The 27023-nt window shown below is 46.2% G+C and overlaps 1 protein-coding gene across 4 annotated transcripts in view; it reads right to left on the bottom strand.

The window, feature by feature from the left end:
- The window catches only part of DNM1 (dynamin 1), a 64095-nt gene that overhangs the window by 16791 nt on the left and 20281 nt on the right, over nt 1-27023 (bottom strand). For all 4 annotated transcript variants that reach the window (XR_004080195.2, XR_004080196.2, XM_031046469.2 and 1 more), the window contains exons 2-14: nt 25461-25534; nt 24159-24308; nt 22963-23166; nt 22622-22720; nt 21804-21964; nt 20726-20868; nt 20507-20642; nt 19376-19443; nt 18631-18769; nt 10680-10766; nt 10402-10472; nt 9913-9964; nt 7315-7428 (exon numbers count right to left, since the gene is read on the bottom strand). Coding sequence is in view for 2 of the 4 variants with exons in the window: in XM_031046469.2 (XP_030902329.1) it covers nt 7315-7428; nt 9913-9964; nt 10402-10472; nt 10680-10766; nt 18631-18769; nt 19376-19443; nt 20507-20642; nt 20726-20868; nt 21804-21964; nt 22622-22720; nt 22963-23166; nt 24159-24308; nt 25461-25534 (1498 nt within the window). In the remaining 2 variants the exon portion in view is untranslated. The remainder of the gene's footprint in view (nt 1-7314; nt 7429-9912; nt 9965-10401; nt 10473-10679; nt 10767-18630; nt 18770-19375; nt 19444-20506; nt 20643-20725; nt 20869-21803; nt 21965-22621; nt 22721-22962; nt 23167-24158; nt 24309-25460; nt 25535-27023) is intronic.

Below are 27023 nucleotides of genomic sequence, written 5' to 3'. Positions count from 1 at the left end.
CCATCAGCCATTCCAACTGTGGGGCAAGAAACACAATAGCTGGAAGGGAAAAAAAAAGAGGGATGATGCAGTTGCAGCCTGATGTTGCAATATCCATATTGTGGCCACACATCCCTGATGGTGGCTGAATTCTGAGATTGGTTTTGGTCAGAGACAGCAATGGGCTGCACTATCATTTCAGTTATATGTTGCTATCTTATAGGTAATAACCTATGAGAGGTTCCCAAAATCCAGCAGGCAGCAAGCCAGCCTGACTGAAAGCGTCTCCTCCATTCCTTGGGCTGCCTCAACCGCAAGTTACGTTTTCCTCCTCTTGGATATATGTAAAGTAAAGCTGACAGATGCATGTGTGGGCTCCCCTAAGGTTGGAAATTGGCACTGGCAATACAAGAAAGTAATTGGCAGAATTATCAGGTCTCAGTTTGCTTTTGGAGCACAAATAAACTAATTAAAGGTTTCCCTGTCGCTGTTATGACAAACACCTTTCGCACAGAGACAACATGCTGTGGATATGGGAGAAAGAGCATTGCCATTGTTTCAACTGGTGGCCATGTGTAATGAGGAGAAATTCATCCTGTTTGAACCTCTTAATCTCCTTTCCTTCTTGTAAGACAAAGCACTTCTTGTAAACAAACCTGCCCCAGAGATGAAGGGAGGTTCAGCCGGACTGTTTGTATTAAACACATGCACAGCACTTTGGGAACTCCGGTAATCAAACTCCACTCAAATGGAAACACATTAACATCATAATTGATGATAACACACTGCACAAATGCATGTACACTACAAGAGTATTGGGAAGAAGCCTCTGAAAACCTGCAGTATTTGAAAGCAGTACTGAAGGTACATTTTAAGTTGAACTACCCCCCATTACTGACCACATTCTGCCTGACTTTGCAAAGCAAACGCACATCAGAAGAGCTGTATTTCTAAGCTGTGATTCTTCCAGGAAGCCCAGGTCATCCCAAAACACACACGCACCTTGAGGCCAGCTTTCTAAACCCCAGCCCACCTGCACCACTTTTACCCTCAGAGCACAGTTAACCAAGCACACTGCGATCACTGCTGCAAGCAGCTGCAATGGGTTGTTTACATCAGAAAGCTGCATCGGTTTAAACTTAAACAATACACACTAAGATTTTAAGCTGATTTACTTCAAAAGCTCTGTAGATACCAGGCCTGGCCTCATGTGATTAATCACAGCCAGCACTGCTGGCTTAGTAAGCACAACGATGGTAATCAACTCACCTGCACAAAGCAAAGACTATTTACATCAGCTGAAATAGCTGTGTGGCTCAATCTGCACACCAAGTGCAACCCTAGGAAGCCATCAGAAGGCAGATGAGAAACCAAAGCAGAAACTGAGTCACTTCGGAGAGGCTACAGTGCCCAAAACTCCACTGCAACGACCTCTGTAAGGTCACAGCAATGCTCACCAGCCTTTGCCAAGGACAAACAGGCATTTCTCCCTACACCATCCCCTGTGGCAGGGATGAACGGCCCTTGAGTAGATGACTTGCTTTGATGAGGTGAAGTACCACATGCATGCAAAGTGTTGCACAGCTCTGGGAAAAGGAGAGGGTTGGTTTCCCTTCCCCAGTGTATTGCTAGAGCCAGAGTGGGAGCTTTGGGCATTCATGTCCTCGGCCACAGATCCTAGCTGTCCATCAGGATGCCCAAAGGAGAAGGGGATCCTGGAAGGCAGGCATGCGGCATACATAAAGCCCTCTTTATCCCTGCAGCGCTAAGGCAGAGAAGGAGCAAACCGCACGGGCTAAGGCTCACATCTGGAATCGTTACATGGGAGCCAAGCACCACAGAAAGCGACAGCATTCCTCAAGTTTCCATGCGGGGTAGGGAACCTTCCTTTCCCCCCGCGCAACCCCATCCGTCAGCCCGCTCACTTCCTGCCAACCTCCGGCCTTCCCAGCAGCCAGCAAGCTCCTCCCTCGAGTCTAGTTAGCTTTCCACTGCCACGTCAATTGAGGCAGAAGGACAGAAGGGGAGCAAGAAGGGAGGGAGCAAAAACCAGAGGAAGGAGGGAGGGAAGCTCAGCAATGCCAGATATGGGGGGTGGGGAGTAAAAGAGGGGATGCAGATTTGCTCCTGCAAGTAGTTGGAGGTGAGCTGCAAGGGCAATGGGCCAAGGTGGGTCAAAGGACCCTTTTGGGAAGCAAAGGTTGGTCCTGTTTGAGCTTTGCTCCGGACATCAGGACAGAATGGGGCAGAAGGAGGTGAGGGTGCATGGGGCCTGGGAATCCTCCCACACAGCTCCATAAGGAAGAAGAGAAGTTGAATGAAGCAACAAGTTCTGCACACCTGGGTGACAGCCAAAACTTCACAGCATTTCCTCCTCAAACAACAGTAATTGACTTTTCTTTTTCCTCTCTTTCTATATAGGTGCAGCATATCCCAGGTGGAAACCAGGTACCAGCCTGACACCAGCACTGGAAGAGGAAGGAGCTTGGTAGCTTGCTCCAAAGTGGAAACCTGCAGACAGCATCATTTCTTCTTCCCAGCTGCCAGAAGTGGATGTTTTTTCAGTGACGACTTGGACTTTCTTTTACCCCATCTCTGCCCCCAAAACCCCATCCCAAAAGCATGGATGGGGAAAAGGACTAATGGAGCTGCTGATAGCCGGAGAGCAGATTGCAGAGGCTCCACTCCGTCTGCCCAGTGTTCAGACTACCTGTTCAGGACTACGAGATTGTACAGTAGTCTGCACATTGGTTAGGCTGTGCTGGGATACACCTCACACTGCCAGTGCTGCACGGGGACGGCATCACCTGCACGGCAGAGGGACTTGCTTGGAGAGGGTGGGCTGCGGGCATAGCTGCATGCAAAGTCCACTCATCCCTCAGCCTGGGAGGATATAACCCTTTGGAGCCATGCTTGATCATCACTTTTACCTGCCTGTCCAACCAGCCTGCTCACAACCCTCCCCTTCCTCCCTCCATCTCTCTTTCATCCCCTCATTTCTTTCAGTTCCATGCACTTGTCCCAGGGTAGCTGTGTTGAGGGTGGCTTGTGCTTCACATGCTGAACTTTGCCATAGAATGCAGAGATAGACACGTGGGAGTTACAACCACACTGTGCTTTGCTACCTGAGAAGGTAGGATCAAGCACAGAAAAGCAATTGGAGAATGGGGATTTCACATCTTAAAAGAAAGCTGGTCATTAATAGAAAGAAGGATTTCAAGTCACGAAGGATTGAAAGGTGAAGGTTTGGATGCTCTGGAAGTTGTGTTTGCTTTGGCGTTTGTCTGGAAAAGAAAGAAGAGAAACAGTGAAAGTGTAAGTGAGGACTGATTAAGATATTATCCATGGGAAAATATGCACTTGTGAAAATAGTGAGTGAATGAATGAAAGAGCTCCACAGAGGATGCAAAGAGAAGGAACACGTTCCAGAGAGCACCTAAGAGGAGTGTGAAAGGAGGGGAGGAAGAGCTTTGGAGCAGACCTGCTCCTGCAAACCCCTGGCTGCAGCCAGACCCATCAGCAAGTTTCTGATCATTTGTGAGCATCAGAGCAAAGACAAAAGGATTTCTGCCAGCCAAGCTGGGCCTCAAGGACACAGACTGTTGGGGGGTGGTGGTGTATGTGTGTGTGAGGTGGGGAAACAATCTCAGTATTGATCAAGGTATTTATTTTTAAGCTAGAATGGGGCACAGCACATGGACAGGTACAGAGTGAGCAGCTATCTGGTGTCTGCCAGTAAGGTCACATCTTCCCCAGGACAGAATACCCTTGTGCTTCAAGCAAAAGATAAGGTATGAAGACCAAGAAATCAAAGAGCTCAAGCACAGCTGTTGCAGCAGGAATCAACATGATGTATAAAGAAGCATCCCCCATGCACCTGAAAGTACTTAAACCCCTGTGCCCAGGCACAGGACTCAAATGCTCTGACACTGCATGCAACACATACTTTTACAGAAGCAAATAAGGCCATATTCTTCTCATGTAGTCACCTGGTCTTACGAGTCCCAGCCTTCTAGTATGTGATTTACCTGAGTAAGGACAGAAGGTCCCATCTGTACTGTACATTCACACAAACTCCCAAAGGAACCAGCAGGTATATCCACCTACCCAGCTGGGCAAACACTCCAGCACAGTCACTCCAACAGGTACAGTCACCCTTGCAGAGCAGACGATGCAGGGGTCCCCTCCAGCAGGCAGTAAGCTTTACTAATAGGAACCGCTGAGCACAGTGCTCATTGCATCTTGCCTACAAGGTCCCCAGCAGCAGCAGCTCTAGCCCAGCTCACAGACCCTCATTTCCAGCAGGCAGGAAAGCCTGGCAGAGAAGTGGGCACTGTGCATTTCGTAAGGAATTCAGGCAGAAGGACTGTTCAAATCAGCTTCTTGTATTGTGTCCACTATGGAGCTTGCTGAGCAGCTATCCTGTGTGCTGTGCTGCAGCCCTGGGGACCCTGTGGCCTCTCTGAGCAAAGGAAATCTCACTCTATATTGCCAACAGCCAGAGCAGGCTCCTCCCCATCTCTCCTTCCCACTGCTGGCTGCAGCGTGATCCCACAGGGTTCAGGAGGTGCAGGTACCTCAGGAGGATCTCCAGGTCTTGGGAGGCCAGCTTTCTGTGGGGCCACACTCCATGGGGCCAGCGCTTGACTCATTGGAAGGAGACAGGAAGACAAACAGAGCCCAGGAGCACACACACATGCTCTTGGCAGCGAGGCAGAGTGGGGAGCCAACTTTCCACCCCCGCCTGGTCTGCTCTTTCCTTCCCCTCCCATTATCCCCAGCACACTCCTTCAGGCCCCTCCAGAGCATCCACAGCCACATATCCCTGCTAACATGTAATGCTGGGCCCTTTAAGACATTTTGAGTTTCAGTTCCTTTCTTCAGAGGCAGAAGAAAAACAAGCCAGCACTGCGGAAAGACTGGTATTTCACTAATGGGGTCCAGATGTCTTCATTCCACAGGCTCTGGGTCCTGGCTTGCGAAACAGGGCAGGGAGAGGCTGTGCCCCCAATCCCCCCACAGGGGTGCTAGCCTAGCCTTCACCTACCACACACCTCACCCTGCTTCTTTCCCCATCATCACCCACAGCTCTGCCACCAGCACTTCCATCCACACCAGATGGATTCACCTCCCTCTTCATTCCCACTGGAAAGCTGCCATAGCACAGGGGAACTGGGACAAGAGAGCCCACAGAAGTGCAGGGTGGAGCAGACAAAGCCTCCCCCCTTCCTCCCAGAGCTTAAGTGAAGAAAGATCATGGTGTACAGCCTTTAAAAACCACACAAGAATGTCTCAGGAGCTGTAGAGGACATGGGTCCTCCTGAACTGGTGGAGAAGGAAAGCTCTAGGGCAGACATGCAAAGGTAACTCTGAAAGGGCACCATGCACTGTGTACAGCTCTTCAGGATGGAGCTGACTCTGTGCAGGGCTGAGGTTTGGGATGGGAATCTGCATCCTCAAAAGCTCTCCAAGCTGCCCTTCAAATGCACCAACTTTTAGCCTAAAATGACTGGAGCCCAGGTGAAAGTTGCTTCCTTTCTCCCTCACAACAGCCAGTGATCAAGGAGTTGAACATGGGGAGGAAGCAAGTAAAACCATGCTTCCCTTTCCCCCCTGCTCCCACTCCACTGAAGACAAAGACTCCTTTCTCAGAGGCAGCTCAGACCTCATCAGCACTGGTCCTCTGGTGTTTAAGGGACTGAGGCTGGCAGGGAACTGTTTTCATTAGGCAGCTCTACCTCTTGCTATGCAGAAAGGAAACAGTGCAGACCTCCAGTTGCTGTTGACCCCCAAGGCTGCCCTCCCTCAGGAGGGAAGGGAGGTCTAATCCCCATCCCAAGCAACTGGAATCTATCAACAGTTTATACATCCCCACTGCAGCCCTCCCTCCCTCCCACTCCCCAGGGAACGACAGGGAGTTCTGATCATGTCTGTAATGCAGATGTGGCAGCTGGCTTTGATTAAACTACTTGATGTTTATAACCAACTCGACCTGCATATGCAAACCTAAAGGAAAGTAAAGCCTCCCCAAGCAGATTTGAATAAAAGGGCAAGGGTCTTATAGCAGAGACACACCAATTGAGTGAAAGACATTTCAGTGCCTGGTTCTTTAATTAGGAAATCACTGCCTGCTCATCCATAGCAGCACAGCAGCAGTCTCCATGCAGAAAGTGATATTTAGAGGCTGATTCATCACTGGGTTTGTCATCATTTCCACCTGCTGAGAATGAGACAGGCCCACTGATAGGAACTAGACAAGAAGCTAGGACTAGCTGCAGCTCCCAGGCACATTAATGTGTGCCTCAGAACACCTGAGGGACACAAACCACAATAAGAGGCAGAGCAGATTCTTCATTTACAATCAAAAAACCACCATCAATTCAGAAAGCATGACTAAATCATACCAGATATTTTTAATCCCCCAAGCACATTGAGTAGGACTAACCCCTTTGATCATGTTCTTACCAAAACCATCCAGCTATTCTGTCTCTTTTCAAAGTCATCAGAAGAGACAATTATCTACCTTTGTCTGGCACAGGAAGCAGCACACTGTTGACAATGATAACTTCTGTTGGGACAACTCTGTCTGCTTAAGTAATCTCCCACTAGAGCACAAAAACCCCACAGCACATTGTATAGTTGCTTGAAACCCCTAAATATCAGGGATACTGGTATGTTCCTCTCAGTGATATTCCACACATCTCTGTACTTTATATCAGCAGTATTCTAACCATTGACAACTCCGACAATTTTACACATAATGCATTAATGGCATGTTCAATATAGAAACATTAAAGAAAGACATTCCTGCTTTGCAGGTTTAACAACTGAATCCTGGAGAGGGCAAGTAATTGCTCTAAGTCAAGAGAAGCCAGCATATGAGCTGCAGCTTTAGCTCCATAGCTCCTGTTGCTATACTGAGAAAGGAGATGCTTGCTTTCTTGTGACCAGGAGAGATGCATTAAAACCTCTGCCATACTCCTCCAGGAAACTCATCACAGCTATCCCCAAAACACTAACACACACCAAATCTTGGAACTAACCCATCACACCCTTAATAGCAGCTGCCACAGCAAGACAAAGGTCAAATTCATTCCAAGTGTCTGTCAACCTTCTGCTGAGCCAGTACAGATGTTACTCCTTGTGCATCAAAAAAGCCACATTCACATCAATTGAAAAATGCTCAGCAGTGCTGAGACCACAGAGCCTGCCCCAAGGATAGTTCCAGCTTGTGTCACAAGCTGCAGACAGTACTGAGGAGATACATCTGTAACACTCAGCAAACTGAAGGTCTTATGCTCATTAGATGCACAAGATTCAAGCTGTGCTACTCACCTCATCATCCTTGTACCAGGAGAGGTTCTCTGCTGTCAGGACAAACCAATACTCCTTGGAGCCACCCTTCATGATCCCAATGTTGTTGATAGTGAGCCAGCCCTTTCGGATGACCTATGGGGGCAGAAGCAGTAAGCATTAACACGTGCCCTAAAAGCCTGGCTTTAGGTGACAGAGGAAATATCAGAGGGTAACCCTACACACAGAGTAGTATGGAAAGACAAGGAACACCATGCTCTCTGCTGCTGCCAGAAGAGCCCCCCACTCAACTGGCCAGTGAAGGTCTTCACCTTAAAAGGGCCAGGAATAGTATAAAAAGGACGCAGGAAGGAGCCTGGCAGTGCTGTGCATTATACCCTCTGCCAAGAGGAAAGAGATGCAGGAAGAAGTGCATCAAGAGTGCCTCAGATACTGGCAAAACCTACAAACACCAGATCACAGCAACACACCCAGAAAAGGCCATGCCTAGAGAAAAGCAGGATGCCAGCACACCTTTGGGCACACTGAGCTTGTGGAGTGCTTCGCTCAACTCAGGGGTTGGGGTAAGAAGAGATGGGCGAGCGACCCAGAAAGAACTGAGTTTAGTAAAAAGGAGACACTAAGTATTAACAGAACAAAACGGTGCATCTGGAATTAGTACCCTGTACTTCTGCATAGCCAAGTATTGGAGTAGTCATATTAATTTAGGGCAAAACAAGGTCCTTTAAGGTTTGGTCTGTAAATTAGCCAGGTTTCCTCTCTAGGAAACTCTGGTTCACCAAGTGTTGGTTTAGAGCCTCACACATGCAGTAATCAAATGCAAATATGCATCAGCTTAAATGCATTCATTTTCTTATGTATTGCTGCACTGTTAACACCCAAAAGCATCTGCATGCATTGTGTATGTACCTTATTGTATGGATGTGCTAGGTGAAAACAACCTGGCTTTGAAATAAAAGATGCAACTGCACTGTATAGTAGCAAGTCGCACTGTGTGAGCAGCCTACCACAGAGGTACAGTCCTTTTAATTGTCAACTTATCCTATAAAGGATAAGGGGCATTGGATCTTCATCTCATACCTACTGTTAAGCTCGAGGTAGTCCTATTCTCTCTATGGACAGGAGGGGGCAGTGAAACAGAACCACACATCCGTGGATTTCTGCTTTTCATCTCCACCCACTCACAAGATGTACCAGCAGTTCTGAGCTCTTCCTCAACATACAACCTTCCAACCTCATTTCTGCTTCACCTGTGTCTAGTGCCAGCTGCCCTCCTCTCCCCATTCAGCAGCAGAGGGAATAATTTGCTTATGCACTGTTCTTGCCTTCCCAGATGCAACATTAATGTTCATTAGCACACCCTGCTGAGTGGCCTTCTACTCACCAGGATCTCATCCTGCAAAGGGGAACCATAGCAACAGCAGCAGAGCAGAGAGCAGGAGAGGAGCAAAGAGAGGAGAGATTGTTACTAGGAAAGCTGGAGCAGGAGGAGAGGCTCAAAAATAAAATAAACTGGAAGCTGATACCAATTTTTTTACCCCAGATGTTAACAAAAGCAACCCCCATCCCAAAATAAAGTCTGCTAATGGGAAAGCCAAAGCGCTTTATAGGTACATCCAGAGTTTGCCCTTTGCACTCTTTTACACTCAGCTCTTCTGCCGGTTGTACTGCAGAGGATGGGGTTCCTTACAGCTGCTCCAAGATCCCATGGAATGGATGGTTGGCCAGCCCAACCTGCTCACCTACCTGCCCACCAACAGTACTGAAACTGTCTACATGTTTATGTGCAGGGAAAGGTGGTCAAACGTGTTATAAAGAAGATGGACATCATGAATGAGTATTTTTAAAAGGACTGAACAAAAGCATTTGCTTCCATTCTCCATGAAGCTGCTCGTAAGACTGTGTTTGTACAAGATCTTCTAGCCTAGACAGCCGTGCCATATCCCCAGCAAATCTGGGAGAAAGTATCATTAGCCCCTTTTCAATCGTCTTCAGCTGAGTTCCCTAATTCCTTACAGTTCCAGAGGGAATAAGGGAACTCCTCCCCTCCGCTGCTGTCTTCTCCCATGAGTGTGTTCTCATACATACTCTGTGCAACCATGGCTATAATCACCCTTTGTCTCCCCATACAGAGATTTAAGTACTTCCAGTGAAGTTTTCCAGAACAGAATCCATAAGCTCTCTTGAAATCCCTTTCTAGAAAGTAGGTACCACTGGTGGGAAAGGCAACTAGAAAAGACAATTCTGTGTTTCAATAGTTCACACCTAGTGTTCTGTACCCCTCACTTCAAGAGAGGAGTGAGCACAGCTAGTGAAGGGGCTAAACTAACAGGGATTTACACATCAGTAGGGATTTCTACCAGAAAAAGCAAGACCAGAGCCTGATGATCAAACATCATTTCTCTCTACAATACTTGCCCTCCATCGCTGCTACATGCTGGGTTCTTCCTGACTGCAGTGAGTCTAAACCAGTATTTTCCAGGTATAAATGGAATTTTGAGGAATAAAAAAACCAACTTAGAGCACTGCTGCATCCAGCCCAGCACTTGTCTACCTGGTAGCTTCCAGGTAGCAAACATGCCCTTTTTGCAGCAGTGAAGGAGATGGAACTTGGCCTACCTGGTTGCCAGCTGCCTTCTTCTTGCTCATTTGGCTGCTCCTCTGCTGAGCACTGCAAACAACAGCAGAGTCATTCAAAACCCCCCAGGCTCTTCATCACCTGAATCCTACTCCCATCAGATTGCTGCTACAGTGAGTTCATGCACCTCACCACTGGATTCCAAGGTTGATAACCCAATCTATTTCCATCTGCTCTCTCAGCATGGTCAACTCATCACACCCCCACCTGAACCACACTGGGGTCACTAACCCTCCACAGCTTCTGCTTCTTTCTCCATGACAACCATAATTCTCTTAAATTCCTGTTCTTTTTCCCAGCCTTGTAATACAGAGACACTGAAAACCAAGCAATACTGAGAGCTGAGCCATACTTTGAGACCACAGCATCTGCGCCAGGGCTTTTGCAACCCATTTATTGGAGCAGCTATTAGGACAGAGACTCAGGAAACACATACAGACAAGAGGAAGCAATAGGCTGTGGGTGCTTACTTGGCAAAGCCAATGAAGTCCTCATGGTTTGTGTTCATGTAAGCCAGCTCAATGTCTATGAGAAGCATGACCTGCCAAAGAGAGGCACAGAGCAAGACAGACATCAGTGATCTGCACTGCTAATAGTCAGGCACAGAGCCCTGTGCATTGTTCACCTGATTACCTTCTGCAGCCAGGCACTACTTGACTCAAGCCCCTCTAGCCTAGACTGGCCCTTCAAAGGTGCCCCCATTCCACACCCCCAATCCCCCCTCTTATACACACCCCTGATCCCCTACCTGATCTTTGGTCCTGCCTTCTCTCTCACGGATGTGAGTCGTGACAATCCTCTCCATCTCCTCACGCAGATGAGGGTATTGGCTGAGCTGCAGGAGAGAGAAAACACGTGCACATGGGAAAGGGAGGTATGAAGTGGGGAGCAGCCCCCCACATACATGCATGCATACATACACCTGCAATCAGGTATTTTCAAGGGAAGCTCTAGGAAGCTGGACTTGCAGAAAAGTTTTCCAAGTTCCTGGAAGTCTGCTGGGAGCAAAGTTCATTCCCCTCTTGGTTTGGGCTTCAGGAAAAAACCTTTGCATTCTTGCAGCAACCTTCCTGCCTTACTGGAGGCCTGATCCAAACTCACCCCTCTCTTCCTGGCATGACCATACTTGATAAACCCTAGATGTAAGCTCTCACTGTAGTAGGCTAAGGAGGTGAATGGTCTGTTGCTATAACCTGCTAAATACTATGAAAAGTCACCCTGGGAAATGAAGTGGATTTCAATCCCCACTTGCTAAGGCTCTGTGTGAAAGCATCTGGCCCTCTCCAACACCTGCAAGCAGAGACAGGATCTGACCAATTCAAGGGTACATGTTTTCAAGAAACACTGCTCTAGGCATTCAGCTGCTTCTACCTGCTCTCCCCGTGTGTTGGGGCAGGATTACATAGCTGAGGTCTGTATTCACATCACACCTATACCACAGTTTTTGCCACGTTACTGAGGAGGAAATCCTCCTGCTTCCCTGCCCAGAAAGAGAAGTAGAAAGACATTATGAGCTGTGGTTCAAAAGAAGAACTATCTAGGGAGATCATACATGAGACACTGCCAGAATCAGCATCCTTAAAGCCCTCTGGGTTTCACAGAGCACCTATCTACCTGCCTACATTCATAAGCCTCTAGTGATTTCAGTAGCAGTAACTGTATGCTTCTCAGGTCAGGCTCAGTATAGGCAAATGAGATTAATCCTCCAGACCCAGCCTGTTCTTCCTCACTTTTCCTATCCCCACCAAACAATTTCCCCCATTTTTTCCCTAATATTACCTCCAATTTGACTATAATGTCAAACAGCATTTCCTAATATCAGTCTTTTATACCCCCTTTAGGGGAGGATATATAAAGAAGATGAGAATCTGCCTATAATCTATAGTGCATTTGTTTTGTTCCTTCAATTTACATGAGAGGAGCTTCTTAAACTCGTTTGGCTTTTTGTTCTGTATACAGAAGCAGTTAGATGTTAGAAGGAACTGGCCCAAAGTGTGCAGCATCACTCCTGAAAGCCAGATCTGACATTAACTATCAATATTGCTAACATCTGGTTATAGATGGTCTCAAACCTTCCCAGCACTTTTGCAGTCAAGTAAATCGCAATAGCCTGGAAGTGACACTGAGCCCTAGCTTTGACACTGCCTATTTTGAGATGTGTGATTTATTTTGGACACCAATGACCCTACAGAGGCAGGAAAAAACAAATGGAATTGGTGTTCCCCACCACCACCTTGTCTTGAAAGCACAAACTGGGTGTTCTCCATGATCTTGACGGTTTAGGCAGCTGGTTGCTTCAGAGACACACAGGCAAAGCTTCCTGTTTCCTTTGGGGGTTGGCAATGGATAGATGGGCAAGTTATGTCAAACAAAAACAGGAAGTTGGAAAACCTCTAAGTAAATCTCAGCTTCTTTGCTTCAAATTAAATAAAAAAGTCAAATAAAAACCACACCAAACCTTCCCCCTCCCACCCCACTCCCAACCGGTACAAATGCCCACAAAGTGCAAACCAAGTTGGGGTTTACTCCAAACCCAGGTCCAAATCCAGCAACGTTCATGTGCAAAAATAAATCAGTAGCATCAGTCCCCATGCAGGAGCTTGCAACCCCAAGCATGCACAGGAGAAGCAAGGGTGGGCAAGGGAAGAGGACACAGGCAGCCACAGGATGTCACACCACCAGGGAACATGCAATAGGGCACAGAGGGGCAGGGAGTTATCACCAGCAGAACAAACAGCACCCAGAAATGCCATGACTCTGAAAGACAGGAGAGCAGGCGACCCTTCAAGGGGTTAAGTCTGTCAGCCCGGGATCATGTCCCAGCTCAAGTGGGTTTTCAGTCCTGTTTTAGCTGCATTTGCCTGTTTAATCAAACTACAAGCTTACAGCCCTCTTTGACCAATTTGTCCCAATGTTCCTTAGTTCCCCCTCTTTGCAGATTGCAGGAGACCTTGCCAGCACACCAAAGAGCAACCTTTAGCTGAAGGCTGCTGACTTGCAAGATCTTCCTGCACTTGTGAGATGCTGCAGTGCAGTCTGGCACAGAAGGTTCCTGCTTTTGGAAAAACACTAGCTAGAACGTTATCCTCTTAAATGTAAGGTCTTACATCTTACACCAGCTTTTTGCTGATTTTGGAGCTCCTCTCCATTTAACCAACTGGAGGAAGCTCAGAATCAGGCCAGAGAACAGCTGTCAATGGCTACCTTCTCTTCAGCTCTCAATTTTGTCTAATAGTTAACTGCAAATCTCTTTTCACACAGGAAAGCTGTACTTCTGTAGACAACAGATATATTTTGCCACCCTCCATGTTCTTTATTGATAGCCTCATATTATTCCATCAATGCACCTTTATCAGCTGCACATACAAAGATTTCCTCACCATCGGGGGTGAAATGAAATAATTGTGACACCACACAACACACAATAGTTCAGGTCAGCAGCAAACCAAGGCTACAGGACTGTTAAGCTAATTCAAGAGGTCTTGGCCCAAGTGATCTTCCTTCTAAGAAGCCTTGCAAGGCTACCAGTGAGCTTATAGGTTTGATTTTGCCATCTGAAAGGCAGCATCAGTCCACACCACAGCAGGCTGGGTATTACCTTACAATTAGCATCAGTCCTCATGTAGCCTTTTCCAGGTGTCTTCCCTAAATAGCACATGCTCTTATCCACATCAAGCAGGGCTACAACATGCAAGATAAATATTGCAAATTGACTAATGTCCCTGGGGTGGTACTACCTTATGCTATCAGACCCCACATCAGGCTGGATGCTATCCTAAAATGGTCTGTGACAGTTCCCTTCTACTCTTTCAGGGGGAGATACAGGCAAGATTAACCTTACTAATACATGTAGATATTTGACTCTAAGCACTACTACTGCTTTTCTTCCATTTTCCAGTACTGTTGCTACATATTTCCATTCAGACAGTTATTTCACACCTCAAACATTTACTTCTCTGGCCTCTCTGCCTTTTATTACAGCTATTAGTCTCTTAGAGTGTTACTGGTACTGTCACCTTCCTTGGTTGCATCACCTTGGAACATCCTCATGTGGTCCTCCACCATATCACAGGTTAAAATCCACAGCGCAAGTTGGGTATCCAGCTGTTCTAAAGACATCGTCCAACAGAGAAACTGGAATTCAACACCCTTGGGGGTTTCATGAGCCTTCTCCCTCCCCACCCACAGCAGACATCTCCAGCCAGATACAGAAAACACTGTCAACAACCAAACCCATCAAATAAAGAGAAACAGCCTGGAAAGGGGTTACTCTGCCTCACCACATCAGCCCTCACAATCTGGCAACAGCAGGACTCATCAAGAGATAGACTGTGCAGAGCTCAGGGCATGTCAAAGATGTCACCCCCTTAACAGAAGCAGTGATGAGCACTGTATTCCTACATACAACCAGACCTTATGAGCTCAGCTTTTGCCTTCACTCTGAACTCATATCAGTTCTTATCTTCCCCTCCTTCCCAACTTAGGGGTATACACTGGTGAGTCTGGCTGCAACCCTGGAAGAAGGGAACTGTAATTTTCAAGTCCTAAAATAACCCATGAAACAGCTCTTTCCAACTCAGCTTCCAGAGCATACTCCTCTTGTGCCACAGATGTCTCTGGCTCCTCACTGGTGTGTTTAACACCAATTGCCACAACTGCCTTTTTTCCTTTACGGAGGCATGTGGTGCCCTCTCCTGGAGGAAACCAGCCTGGGAAACAAGCCCACTCCTGCCCCAGCCTCGAAGCAGTATTTAACACCTTCCACATCACTTGGGGCAGCTTCCCTCTCCACCTACTGCTGCCCCCTCCTTGCCTAAGGCTTCACCTCCTGTGCTTCACAGCATACAAGAAGTATCCACACTGCCTCCAACTGAGCATAGTTCATGGAGTGAGAGATCAGCAGGAGAATGATGCAGAGGGTGTAATGCCTGGAAAAGCTCTTCCCAAAGCCTTTTGGGACAGTCACCTTCTGTTGACTATCTCTTGCAGAACATCTTGCACCTCAAAACCTGACTGTTGTTTTGTATACACTAGTGCTTAACGCAGCTCTGCAGACAAGCTGAAACCTGCAGACCATTCATGCTGGGGGATGTGAGCTCTTTTCTGGCATTTTACCTTTTTCTGCAGTATCTGGACTTTTTAAGGGGGTCCACAAAAACCAAGACATTCCAAATGTGCAGGCAGCGGCCCAGAAACGGGACTTACAAAGAGATGTATACTACAGAGCCAGGCAGAGGGAAAGTGTATGCTGGAGTAATCCACTAGATCCCAGCTCACTTCTCAGCTAAAGAGCCCAGCAGCTGATGCTCACTTCTCTTGGCCTGCTTTTAAACTGCTCTTACACCTGCAGGTTGCTGTTTTCCTTCAGCTACATCTTTATACCCATTTTCTCTCTCTAGGTTTACTGGAGTTCCCAGGGGTGCGTGTGGAGAAAGCGCATGGAAGTGTGTGGGAAAGGAGCAGGCTTGCTTTGCGTGTTTTGTTTCTTTACCTTTTCGCTACACTTTCTGATGGTGGATGTGAGCTCACTCACTACCATATCCACACACTTCAGACTCGGCTCCTTCAACTTCTGCACCTGCTTTTTCACTATGGCTTCAAAAGCGAGGTCAGGCGTGAAGAGACCCGTTCTGCATGGCAGGGGCAGGGTGGGAGGAAGCAACGAGGAAGAAGAAAGCAAAGCAGAGAAAGAGTGGGAAGGAGGAAGAAAGAGAAGGAAGGAGGGGGAAAAGAGAGAAAACACAAGGCAAAATGAGAAGTGAGATTTTTGGTTCATTCCATTAGTTTATTGAACCAGGTGAGCATTGCTATGGGGCCTGCGCACTGCCAAGTATCAGGAGAGTCTACAGGCAAATGGAAGTGGCAAAGGGGAATGTGGTAGGAGCAGCTGGGCCAGTGAAATGGTGAGCTGTCAAGTGCAAGATGAATGGATGGAACCCCCCAGGGGTCAAGTGATCTCCTGAAGGAAAGCTTCTTTGGATTTTAAGACAAAGCTGCTTGCCAGTGAGCTACTGCCTCTCTTCTAGAGGTTCACCTGGTCTCATTTCCCTTTGCTTCAGGAATTCCCCTTCCCCTCCCACCACAGTTATCTCCCCTTCATGTTTCCCTTATTCCAGCTGCAGGAAGCCAGAAGAGGATCCCAATTAAGACTTGTTAAGGTCTGTCACATCTTGCTGTAGCAGAACTGAACTGAATTGATGGCTTTCAGTTGCAGGGATTCAACCTGCTCCACTTATTGAGCATATTTCATTTCATTTCTCTCACCTTCCCTGCAATATTAACTTCTTCAGAACAGATGTACCCAGTTACTTAGGCAAATGCAAACATCCTACAGGGCATCCACAGCTATATAAAGCATCCATTCTGCCCCAGTGAAGCTGTAGCATCAGACCAATACAGGCCTGTTGAGGTTTATAAGGAAGCATTAATTTCCACTGATACCCAGTGGCCTGTATTCACAATGGTTCCACTATGAAAAGGCAGAAAGTCCACAGAAACTAAAATTACTAAAATATGGCCAAGATTAATTCAAGACTATTGTATCCAAAGGAGTTTTTCAGCACAACTTTATCACTTTAGAGTTTCTACCAAGATGCTCTTCCTTACACAGACCAAGTTACTTGTTTGTCATCTTTCACATCTCTCTGATAACACCCCAAGCAACACCACTATTAAAACACTCCCCAGCACATATTATAAGACCTACAACTAGTTTTTGTAAGACCAACAACTATTATAATACCTACAACTAGCTGCTCTTCCAAGCAGCGAAGAGCTGGAATGTGTTACAGGATTCAGCTTCACCCAAGGGCCTCTCTCAAGGTGCCAACAATGCCTCTTTTGAGCAAAGCAAGGGCATTACCAACATTCACATCCTCTGACTCAGCGACAGTTTCCTACTAATGCACTTGCCCTGCTAAGCTCAATAATACCTGTTTTCCCCAGCAGACATGGAGGGCCCTGCACAAAACCAAATATCTTTAATAAATCAGTTGCTTCCAGTACCTGAACATACCTGAATCACAGTATTTTCTTTCTTCAAATACAAATCTGTAGCCATGGCTACTAGAGCACACACTAGCACTGAGGAAAACCATCAAATTCATTGCAGTAAGAGCTGAGCTAAAACGGAATGTTTTAATCCTGAATCTGTGACACTTCCCCCCATCCCTGTGGCTTCTTCCCATGCCTTATTTCCCACCCTGCTACCCACCACCTGATCACTTGAGGAACCTGTGCTGTCAGAACAGATGGTCTATTCTGAAATTAACAGTAAAAGAGGAAACAAAAAGGAAGAGTGGAAAAAAAATATGGAAAATGGAAGGAAGGATGCAAAGAGAAAGAATGAATGGGAGATTTGTAATAGCAACTGAGGAATGGAGAACAAATCAAGAGAAGCTTCAGAGGGCATGAAAAAGGAGGGCCCTTCTGATCCAGTTAGCAGGCGACTCTGGATACTTGGCAGCCTGAGGGCCTGTGCTTACCTGTCGCCAGGCTCTAATGGCAATTTTCTGGGTGCTCCCCACAGTCACACACCCCAGGAGATGACAGCAGGAAGGAAAAAGGAAGCTCCTCCAGCACTCTAGAAACCTGAGCACTCTCACTGCATCCACTTTGCTTTCCCAGTCTGTCCTGGGGTGCAAAGCACGTGCCTGCTTGCCTGAGCCCTTCTGTAGAGGCTCTTGGCCCTAAGGACTAGGCATTCCTCTGAGCAATGGCAAGGATCACCACTTGGGCACCTTTTCCCACCCTTGCAGAGACAGGGTGTCAGACTCTCCAGACACCTCCTGCAATGCCCATTTACCTGCACCTTAATAGCCAGTGGCGATTTCAGTCTCCAGTGCCCATATCATCATCCTAACTGAGGTGCCTTTCCACCAGCACCCAGCCCTGCCTGAAGCAGCAAGCCATGGCTGAGAGGAATGGCACAAGTCATCTTGCTACCTTTCAACCCCAACCACAACAAAACAAGAACTGCCATATCCAAAGGGGAGAATCGAGGCAGGTTCCCTCCCTCAGCCCCAACAAATACCAGTATGGATCCCAAAGAACAAAACCTGAGCCCCTCTCTCTGATATTAGGAGGACCACAGAGACTGATGGACATTTTAAACTTGCTTCTTCTCAGCCATGTGCTGCTCTTCCAGAACAGGGTATGGACCAAGCCAACCAGAAACCAAGCCAAACATCACAGGAATGGTTCCCTGCTATACAGCCCACAGCTGTAACTGCTGCAGCCTCTGAAGTTCAGCCCCATACTTGTCCCCAGAAGCATCCAAAGGCTAGTTTGGGATTAACACTCTCACACAAAAATAGAGGGGACAATATTTAAACACCAGTTTCTGCCTTGGAAAATAAACCCAGATACTAAATTTAAAGTCAAATGTGGCCACAAAAAAAATACCCTTGGTTTTAAAAGGAATTAGGAGTTACGCTACAGAGGGGTAGCAGGGATACTCCAGCACCCCTCAGCTCAAAAAGGCAGGGAACAGGGCCATGGCCCATGTCCCACAGCACTTCCCTTCCTGTTTGGCTTGTTGGCTGGATTGCTCCAGGCTGGTACCACTCAGGTCTAGTCATGCTGAGGAGGTGGTTAGAAACACCGAGTGTGGCTGCAGGCAAGTCCCTGCCCAGGTCACAATGCTGCGCCACAGCCAGCGAGCGGGTGGAAGGTGCCAACTCCATGCTGCCTCTGGTTACCTTCTTGGTGCACTGTCTAACAGTATTGATTAACTCCGAAATGACCATGTCCACGCATTTCAGGCAAGGTTCTTTAATCTTCTTCACCTGCTTTTTCACAATGGTCTCAAAGGCCATGTCGGGTGTGAAGAGACCGGTTCTAAACACCCAGGATGGGGACAAGAGAAGGCAGGGGGGAACAAGGGGCAAGGAGAATGTCACAGCGTTACACACACATCTTGGAGCAGGCACCACCATCACTGAAACCTGGCACATGGGGCTGGGAGTGAACGTCACATCCCCTTGGACAAACCCGGCCTGGAGTCCATGGAAAATGGGGGATGCTTGGCACCTCACAGGAAGCAGATTCTGAAGGCACAAACTGCTCCCAGCTGGACAGCCATGGCCAGACCACCATTTCACCTCAGCCATCAGGACATTTTAGTTTTAACTATATGAAAGAATAGTGTAGACTTGTATCCCTCTTTCTATTCTTTATGTCAAGACACAAGAAGGAGGGTGAAAACCTCATCACCAAGGCAATTTTACCTTTTAGCCTTCTGCGACTCTCACATGGGAAGAGAAAGTAAACTGACTTGGATGATTGTTCCTACTCCCAGATTCAAACTACTGGGGTGGTCCAAGGAGGTTATCCCTCCCCTTTGGCTGACCTACCGTACCTCTGAAGTCTTCAACTCCATTCAGAAGGTCTAGAGGTATTTACAAGGCTATGCAGCCAATGGTCTGCCTAGCGCATGATACATGCCTGATACCATGGATGTTCTTGATGGCATAGCTAATCTCCCGTCGCAGCTCCTTCTCATCAAACTCCATCTGCACCAAAAGAGGATTTGATCAGAAACTGTCTGACACTTATTTACGCAACCCCAGGATCCACAACAAGAGAAGATGTCCCACGCCAGCACTGTCATGTGACAGATGAGATATTAGCCTAAGTGTTGGACACAGAGTCCAGCCCCGAAGCTTCTATTGCCAGTGCAGACATGCTGGACAAATACAAATAGCTGAGGGCCTATATTTACAGATAACAAGCCCCAGCAGCTCTCAAGGAGCTTTACCAAGATAAAGCGAACTCACTGAGGTGCTAGATTGCTTTCTAAAACACAGTTTTGCCTTCCAAGATACGTCTTGGCAGATGTATTTTTCAGTGAACACCAGATTCACAATTCACATACAAAAATGGACTATCTAATACAAGGCAGATTCTTGTATTCCACCTAAAAAGGCCCAGTCTTATTCAGATGAAGAAAAGGAAGCAAAATGCAGACAAATCTGATCAGGTTAGTGCACTTTGCCATTCAAAGAAACTATAATTCAATTAAAATCCTCTTTAACTGTTATGACAGTAGAACAGTTTCTCCACTGTTCTCACCTCTAGACCATTGATAGGGAATAAACAGAAGTCATCCCAGGCATATCTACATGCTCTTTCCAGCTTCTTGCATATTTTATTAGGGCAACTCTAGTTTGGTGCTCAGGATCAAGGAAGTACAAGTTTCAGCACCACTCATACTATGTGAAATCAGTCAAAGTAGCTTTGACACAACAAACCTGCAAGAACATTTACTCACTGATTTACTGTTGTTTGTGCTAAAGTTATTTAGCACATTTAATTTAGCATTTAGAAATTAAGACAAATAAATATCATAATTTAAGAGAACATTAAGCTCTGTCACAAGGATAGGGACCGAGGGAAAGATCAGAACTGTAAGAAGGCTCTAATAAAGGAGACAAAAATCAGTAAAAACAGTGCTAAAGGGAATATCAAAGTATTCAAAAGGGAAAGACAGATGAAAGATACCAACAGAAGTAAGGAGAGAGAAGAGGTAAAACAGGCAAGATGAGAGTGGATCTCAGCAGCACAGGGCAACAGTACCTTCACCAGCTCAAAGGGGAAACGCTCATGGAAGATGCGGTTAATCCTAGCTCCTCCTGACAGCTCGTAGGTATCAATTTGGTCTCCAGAGCCTTCAATGCGTTTTTCAAAGTCCACAGCAAACTGCTGGACCATCCTGAAAGAAAGCACAAGGCATTAAATGGAAGTGATGGCTGAGCAGTCATCTCCAGGGAGGGACTTGCCACTGGGGCCACTTACTGAAGCAGAGCTTTGGTCTTGCGAGCAGGGTCATCAGGGCGAAAGTTCTTGTACTCCTCTACCTCCTTCTCAATGGAGAGAAGCTGGCTTTGGAGCTTGTTGCGCAGCCCTGGCAGGGTGTCACGGATGTGGTTGGTCAATTGCTACACAAGAGAAAGGTTGAAGATGATAATAAAGTTCTGGGTGGTTACTGGAAAGAGTTTGCTACCTCCACACCACAAAGGAAGAATGCTCCTCTCTTCTGTGCTCAATCCTTCTGAGTGGTCCTAGTAAGTCTATCCCAGGACAGATACCAGTTACGAGCTGTGTCTATCCTGCCTCTCCAGCATAGTACCTACTGTACCCCTCTATTCATCACCTTCATTTTACCTTCTAGTCTGGTACAAAGCTCCCATTCATATAGGCCTGCTGTCTCCACCTCAAGAGTAAGTTTCACATGCAAGTATTAGCATTAGCTAATACAGGTAAAGACTATCCCATCTTCAGATTAGCAAACCACTGACACCAAAGGTGGTGGTTAAACCCTTTTACAACAAACACTACAAGGCAAGGCAGGAGCCAAAACCACTGATAAGGTTCTAATAAGAGGGTTTCTACAGAGCACAGCTGTAGAAAATTCCAGTTGAAAGATGATTATTTAAATAAGGAGGAAAAAGAACAATGCAATTCTTCACCTAAGGAAGCATTTCACGGGAGCAGAGAGGAAAGCAAAAATAAGCTGCTACTGTATAAGACAGGAGACAAGACAGCCTTAATAGATGAGAAAATGACTACAAGTATCATATTTAAAATCAATCTTTGCAGCTTACTGTTAGATACAGAGACCACTAGAAGTTTAGAAGGCATCTTTGAGCTTAACCAGAAAGACCTTCCATTCTGATAGTGCAGGTGTGCCAACTACTGATTTTGCACCAGTGTTGATGAGAGGATAAAGCAGCGCTCTGCCTCTGGTGTGTAAGCTCTGTAATTGACCTTATGGTTTTCACTGTATATCAATATTTATACACGTCAGGCACCTCTATCTGAGAAGAGCCCTGATGCCCGTTCCTATGACATAGTGGGCAGCAGTTGCCAGTACCTGGTTCAATACTTTCTGCAGGTAGGGGGTTCCCATGCGATCAGCCATGTGTCTGTAGGCTGGGTGGGAGAGAAAGAATTTCCTCTCTGCAGCCAGAGCTGCCTGAATGTCCTTTTTGCCATCTATGTCCTTCTGACTTCTGTTCACTACACCAATGTAACCTGTAAGAGATCAAATGGTTGCAAGGATGAGAATGCAAATGGGACTCAGACTAAGAAGGAAGTTACCCAGCTGGCAGCACTGCAACAGGGGAATTCTAGTAGCAGCATGTTATCAGGAACTAATTGGAAGAGTTTCAAACTAGGATTTCCTCTGAATGGCCCAGGCTCTAATGGTGAGGGATTCAGTACAAAGATGACTGTGCAACTGAGAATTAGCTTATTTATTAAGTTCTCCCCCAGCCACAAAGCATACCTCATTCATTTGAGACTTTCACTAAAATCCTTAGGATAGGTACTTCACTATGGCTAACACAGCACGTACCACAGTGCAAGATTACTTCATCTGATACACTGTAGCAATTGCATTCTAGATAAAAGATGAGGAGTCTTTTAGACAAGAGTTCCATCTTTTTTGCAGCTTGCCTTAGTAAAAGCAAAGGGAAAGTAAAGATAAGACCATAAGGTTGTGCTTCTGCTAGGACTACATATTTAAGTACAAATACCTAAAGAGTTCCTATCAGCAGTCCAGTCCCTGACTTTAACCACAAGTTGTGACAGATACTGCAGGAAGAGGATGCATTGAAGGAAGAGGATGAGGCCGGGACACTTCACACAGGGAAAACAGAGGAAGGAAATCATGCACATGAGGAAGCATACCTCTACGAAGTGGAAGCAATTTATTTTCTAATACATCTCGTGCATCAGTGCCTTCATCCATAAGATCCAGCTTAGTGATGACTCCAATAGTGCGTTGCCCTAGGGAAACAGAGACACACTTTATCAAGCAAACAACTTAATATTTTCCTCTGCTTACAGAGCTTACAGGCTGCCCAAGCTGACTACTCACATTGCCACCTCTCAGAAGAATGTGTGCTGGTGAAGGTACAACCCAAGACAACAGACAAGAGCTCATAGCTACTGAGCTAATCACAACCAAAAGGTAAAGGGAAAAATCAGGCTACTATTTAGTAATGTCATCTTAAACAAGAGATACTTACCTTGAGGATCCACCTCCTTTGCAATCTTCAGAGCATCAGAATTGGCCAAATCAGAGTTGGCTGGAGATACTGCCAGGATGAGGCAATTCTCTTTGGTGACAAACTGCATGAGCATATCTCGGATCTGAAACTCAATGTCAGGGGGCTGGTCCCCTACTGGGACTTTGGTCATACCCGGTAGATCCACCAAGGTCAGGTTCAGGACTAGACATAGGAAACAGAAGACAGCACAAGGGAGTGTTGAGATAAGCATGTTCTGGTCTACAAGTAAACACCTGTAGCTTTAGTGTCTCAAATATATCACAGGCATAACAGATGCACACAGCTTTGTAATTCTGTTACTGCTCAGTAAAATCTTGTTGCTATTGTTTCTAGTTGTGATTGTCAATGTCATCACCTTTCCTTTCAAATTACTTGTTTCCACGCTGATCAGGAAAACTGTCCTCAAAGTCCTTCCATATACACGATACTGAACAGTAAGGAACAACAGTACAGGGGTTTTTCTCCACTTTGTAACAAAGTCTAGAGAGTCAGAAGGATTGGTTCCACACATTAAGAGTTGTCCCCAGTATTGGGGAACTCAGTCCTGCCATGCTTATTCAAGGGAGGTTCCTTCAAAGTCAGCTGGGCCTTCTCCTGCAGGACTACAATGTGCAGCCCTACAACTTTGTCTTGTTGAGAGAAAACACACAGCACTGAGCTGCTGCCGTCCAAAATGCCCAGAGAATTGCTCACATTTAAAGAGATGGCACTGAAATCAGCAGCATTTGACATAGGCACTACCCAGAAAGAACACCACAAGGTACATATTTACATGCAAACAGAAGTGCTCTTCAAGAAAGCTGCTCTCCTCATTTCTCTTTTATTTGTTGTTCCATTTATTTGCCCCATAAAGCAGTATCAGACAGCAGCTTTTCAATGGAATGCCCATACTGATGGAAAAGAAAAACCTCAGGAAAAACCTTCTGCATAGATATCAGTTGTTCCTGCCAGCAGTCAGATCCTTGAGCTGGCAGACAAACCTCTTTTAGCAGTATGTCCAGAGCTAATGGTTTGACATAGCATGGCCCAGCACATGGAAATTAAAGTCAAAACCAAGCACACTCCCCACTTCACCTCTGCTCTATGTCTGCTTCGTGACAAAGCACCAGCCTACCTCATCTATCTGCTGACTCAGATGCTGCATTAGGACTCACCATGGGGAGAGTAGACTCGAAGATTGATGGGCACAGGGGAAATCCCTTTGTTGGAGCCAGTAACACGATCTGTTTCAGCCTCAATCTCCAAACGGACCTCCTCAAAATCAGTGAATTTCTTTCCTTTGCAGTGTAGGAACTCACCATATTCTATTTAAACAGAAGCAGAGAGTCAGAAATAGTCACCAGGGTTAGAGGAACACTCAGAGTGTAATGAAAACATCATGTCCCCAAGCAAAACAAAACAAACCACACTTGAAAGGATGAAATCTGACTACAGCCTTTCCCCCTACGACCTGCAGGTTAGCACTGCAGTCACATTATCTGATCAACATCAGAGAACTCAGTTGAGCCCGACACCTTCACAATTCAGCTTCTGTCTCAGCAGACATGGATCCTCACTTGTTTTCATTCAAGTAATAACCCAAGACCTTCTCTGGTAATACAAAACAATCTTAGCATGCACCTACCTGCAGCAGTGACTTCCACAGCTCCCATGGGAGGTATCTTGGTACAGAAAAGTTTGGACTAGCTCTGTTTTGAAGTGCTGGTGTAAATAACAGTCTCTTTATATCATGAGAACAGACTCAAAAGTAAAACACCTCAAACCTCCTCTTGACATGGTTCTGAGCTGGCTGCTGGTTGGGGTTGTTTTGTGTGTCAGTCCTTGACTAGGCTAACAAATCCAAGAACCCTCTGTTTCCATTTCAAAACCTCCTAAAAGTCAAATTGTGTCTTTACAAGACAGGAGGACTGTTGTGCATAGATCAAGTTTGCCTGACAAGAGGAAAAGCACCTTGAAACATTCATTTGCCATCTCCTGGATGAGATCTTAGGGGGAATGGTAATGAAAATATGCTGCAAGTAAGTAGCAAAATCAGTGAACTGCCCAGAACAGCAGCCACAGCTCTGCAGCCTTCCTTCTGCACATCCCAGCATTCTCACACTGGGGTTTTCAGGACATTAAGTCATCTCACCCCCTTATTTCAGCTGATTATCAGCAGGGTGATCTGCTCTTAGGCCTTACAACTCAGTCACAGCTGCAAAGGACAGTTGTGATAAGTGTAGGCATGGAGCCTTGCCTAAGAAGCCAGAACAAAAAACCCCAAGAAGCGTTTCGCTTCTGAACGCTTCATGCATCATACATTGCACAGGTACAACTGAAAACAACCCGCAGGCCATTTTCACTGGGGAAAATCCTAATTTGTTTCACAAACACACACACTGAGCAGTGCCATTGATCAAATAAGACCTTCCTTAGACAGCAATCCAGCTGGATACGCAGGGAAGGTGCTCACTTACCTGTGCTCGCATTTACCAGCTGCAGGACCAGTGGGCGCCTGGTTACGATGCCAGATCCACGTGGCAGAAAATCCCTGAAATGAACCAGGAAGTTTCCAATGAGTGAATGATTGCTTCCTTCCCTTTTCACAGCTGCTCTGCCTCCACAAGCGTACGTAGATTCCAACACGGAGTCTCACTCCCAAAAACCAGTTTAAGGCACTAAAAACCAAGTGCCCCTCCTCAAGGAGGATGTGAGCTTGTTTTGATGCAGTTTATACTCACAGCACATTCCTTCTAATCCTGCAACAGCCGTAGCTCCTTCAGATGGAATTCCAAGTTAACCAACAAGCTCATTTAATGCAGCTTGGGAAAAAATAATCTCTTTTATTAGAAAGAAAAGTTGAAGCAGAGCCCCAAAACCAATGTGGCTCCTTTTAACAAGATACAGTTACCCAAACTACAACAAAATCCCCCATCCCCTGCCCTTTGGGGCTTCAGAAGACGCCACATTGCTCCAGCATGCAAGCACCATATGACACATCTTAAAGAATAAAGAGCAGCCAAAGGCTTGCCTCTACCCAGGGTTTCTCTTGGCTAACTACTCGAAACGTAAGTATTGCCAAGGCAAAAGCAATAGCAGCTTCCTTCTATATTCATAAGAATCCTGAGTTTTTGTGTACTTCAAGACATTTCAAAGGAAGGAAACCCTTTGCTATCCTTCTCCAAATGCTGACTTTGCAACCACAGCCAACAAGTTCTCCTTTGCTTTTACCAAAGCCAAGCACTTTGAGCACACTTCAGTTATTGATCTCCAACTTGCAGTATCAAATCCTGCTCTAGTGTAGGAAAAGCACCACCTGCATTTACAAGCATGAGCTCTCCAGGGATTAAGATTCCACTCATGTTGTGCTCCATGATTTCCTGAGGCTTTCTGCTTTAACCAAAATCCTGATTTCTCTGCTGTCCTTGTCACAGCTACTAAGGCAAAAACTCAAGACAAAGGCACAAGAAAAGCCTGTGTGGCACCTGGGGTCCTGCATTATATAAAGAAGCTATCCAATTTCCTGCATTAACTGAAGTAGTTCCCGGGCTATTGCAAGGAGAAAACACTAAATCCTCACAGAAGGCAAGACAACCAATCCATTAGACAAATTTAATCACCTAAATGAATAACCTTAGTGCTGCTGCTTTAGCTCTGAGTGAAAATATGTGCAATCTGACCCCTAATATCAGTAAGTGAATGTGCATTCTTATCCCCATGCTATTGGGAGGCCCATGCAGTTCAACTTCATTTTCTCTGTACTTGACTCCTATTAGGAGCTGCAGATAGAAAGCTCTATAAAAACCCACAGTTGATGCAGTACCACCCCATATTATTTCCTACTCTTCAATTTCTTTCCTTCTACATTTTGGACAAATTCCTCCTCCTACTCTAGCCTTTCAAATCAGACACTAAAAAGTATGGTTTAGTAAACACTGTGACAAGCTAGCTGGGCACCAAGCAGAAGGCAGTGCATGGGAGTCTTGCCTGCCCTCTTGCAGCAGGCATAACTAACTGCTTGTGCAAGTGGAACTACAACA

The sequence above is a fragment of the Melopsittacus undulatus genome, chromosome 11 (assembly GCF_012275295.1).
Source record: "Melopsittacus undulatus isolate bMelUnd1 chromosome 11, bMelUnd1.mat.Z, whole genome shotgun sequence".
Lineage (NCBI taxonomy): Eukaryota > Metazoa > Chordata > Aves > Psittaciformes > Psittaculidae > Melopsittacus > Melopsittacus undulatus.
The sequence above is the reverse complement of the archived record's forward strand: the minus strand, read 5'-3'. Positions and strand labels throughout refer to the sequence as shown.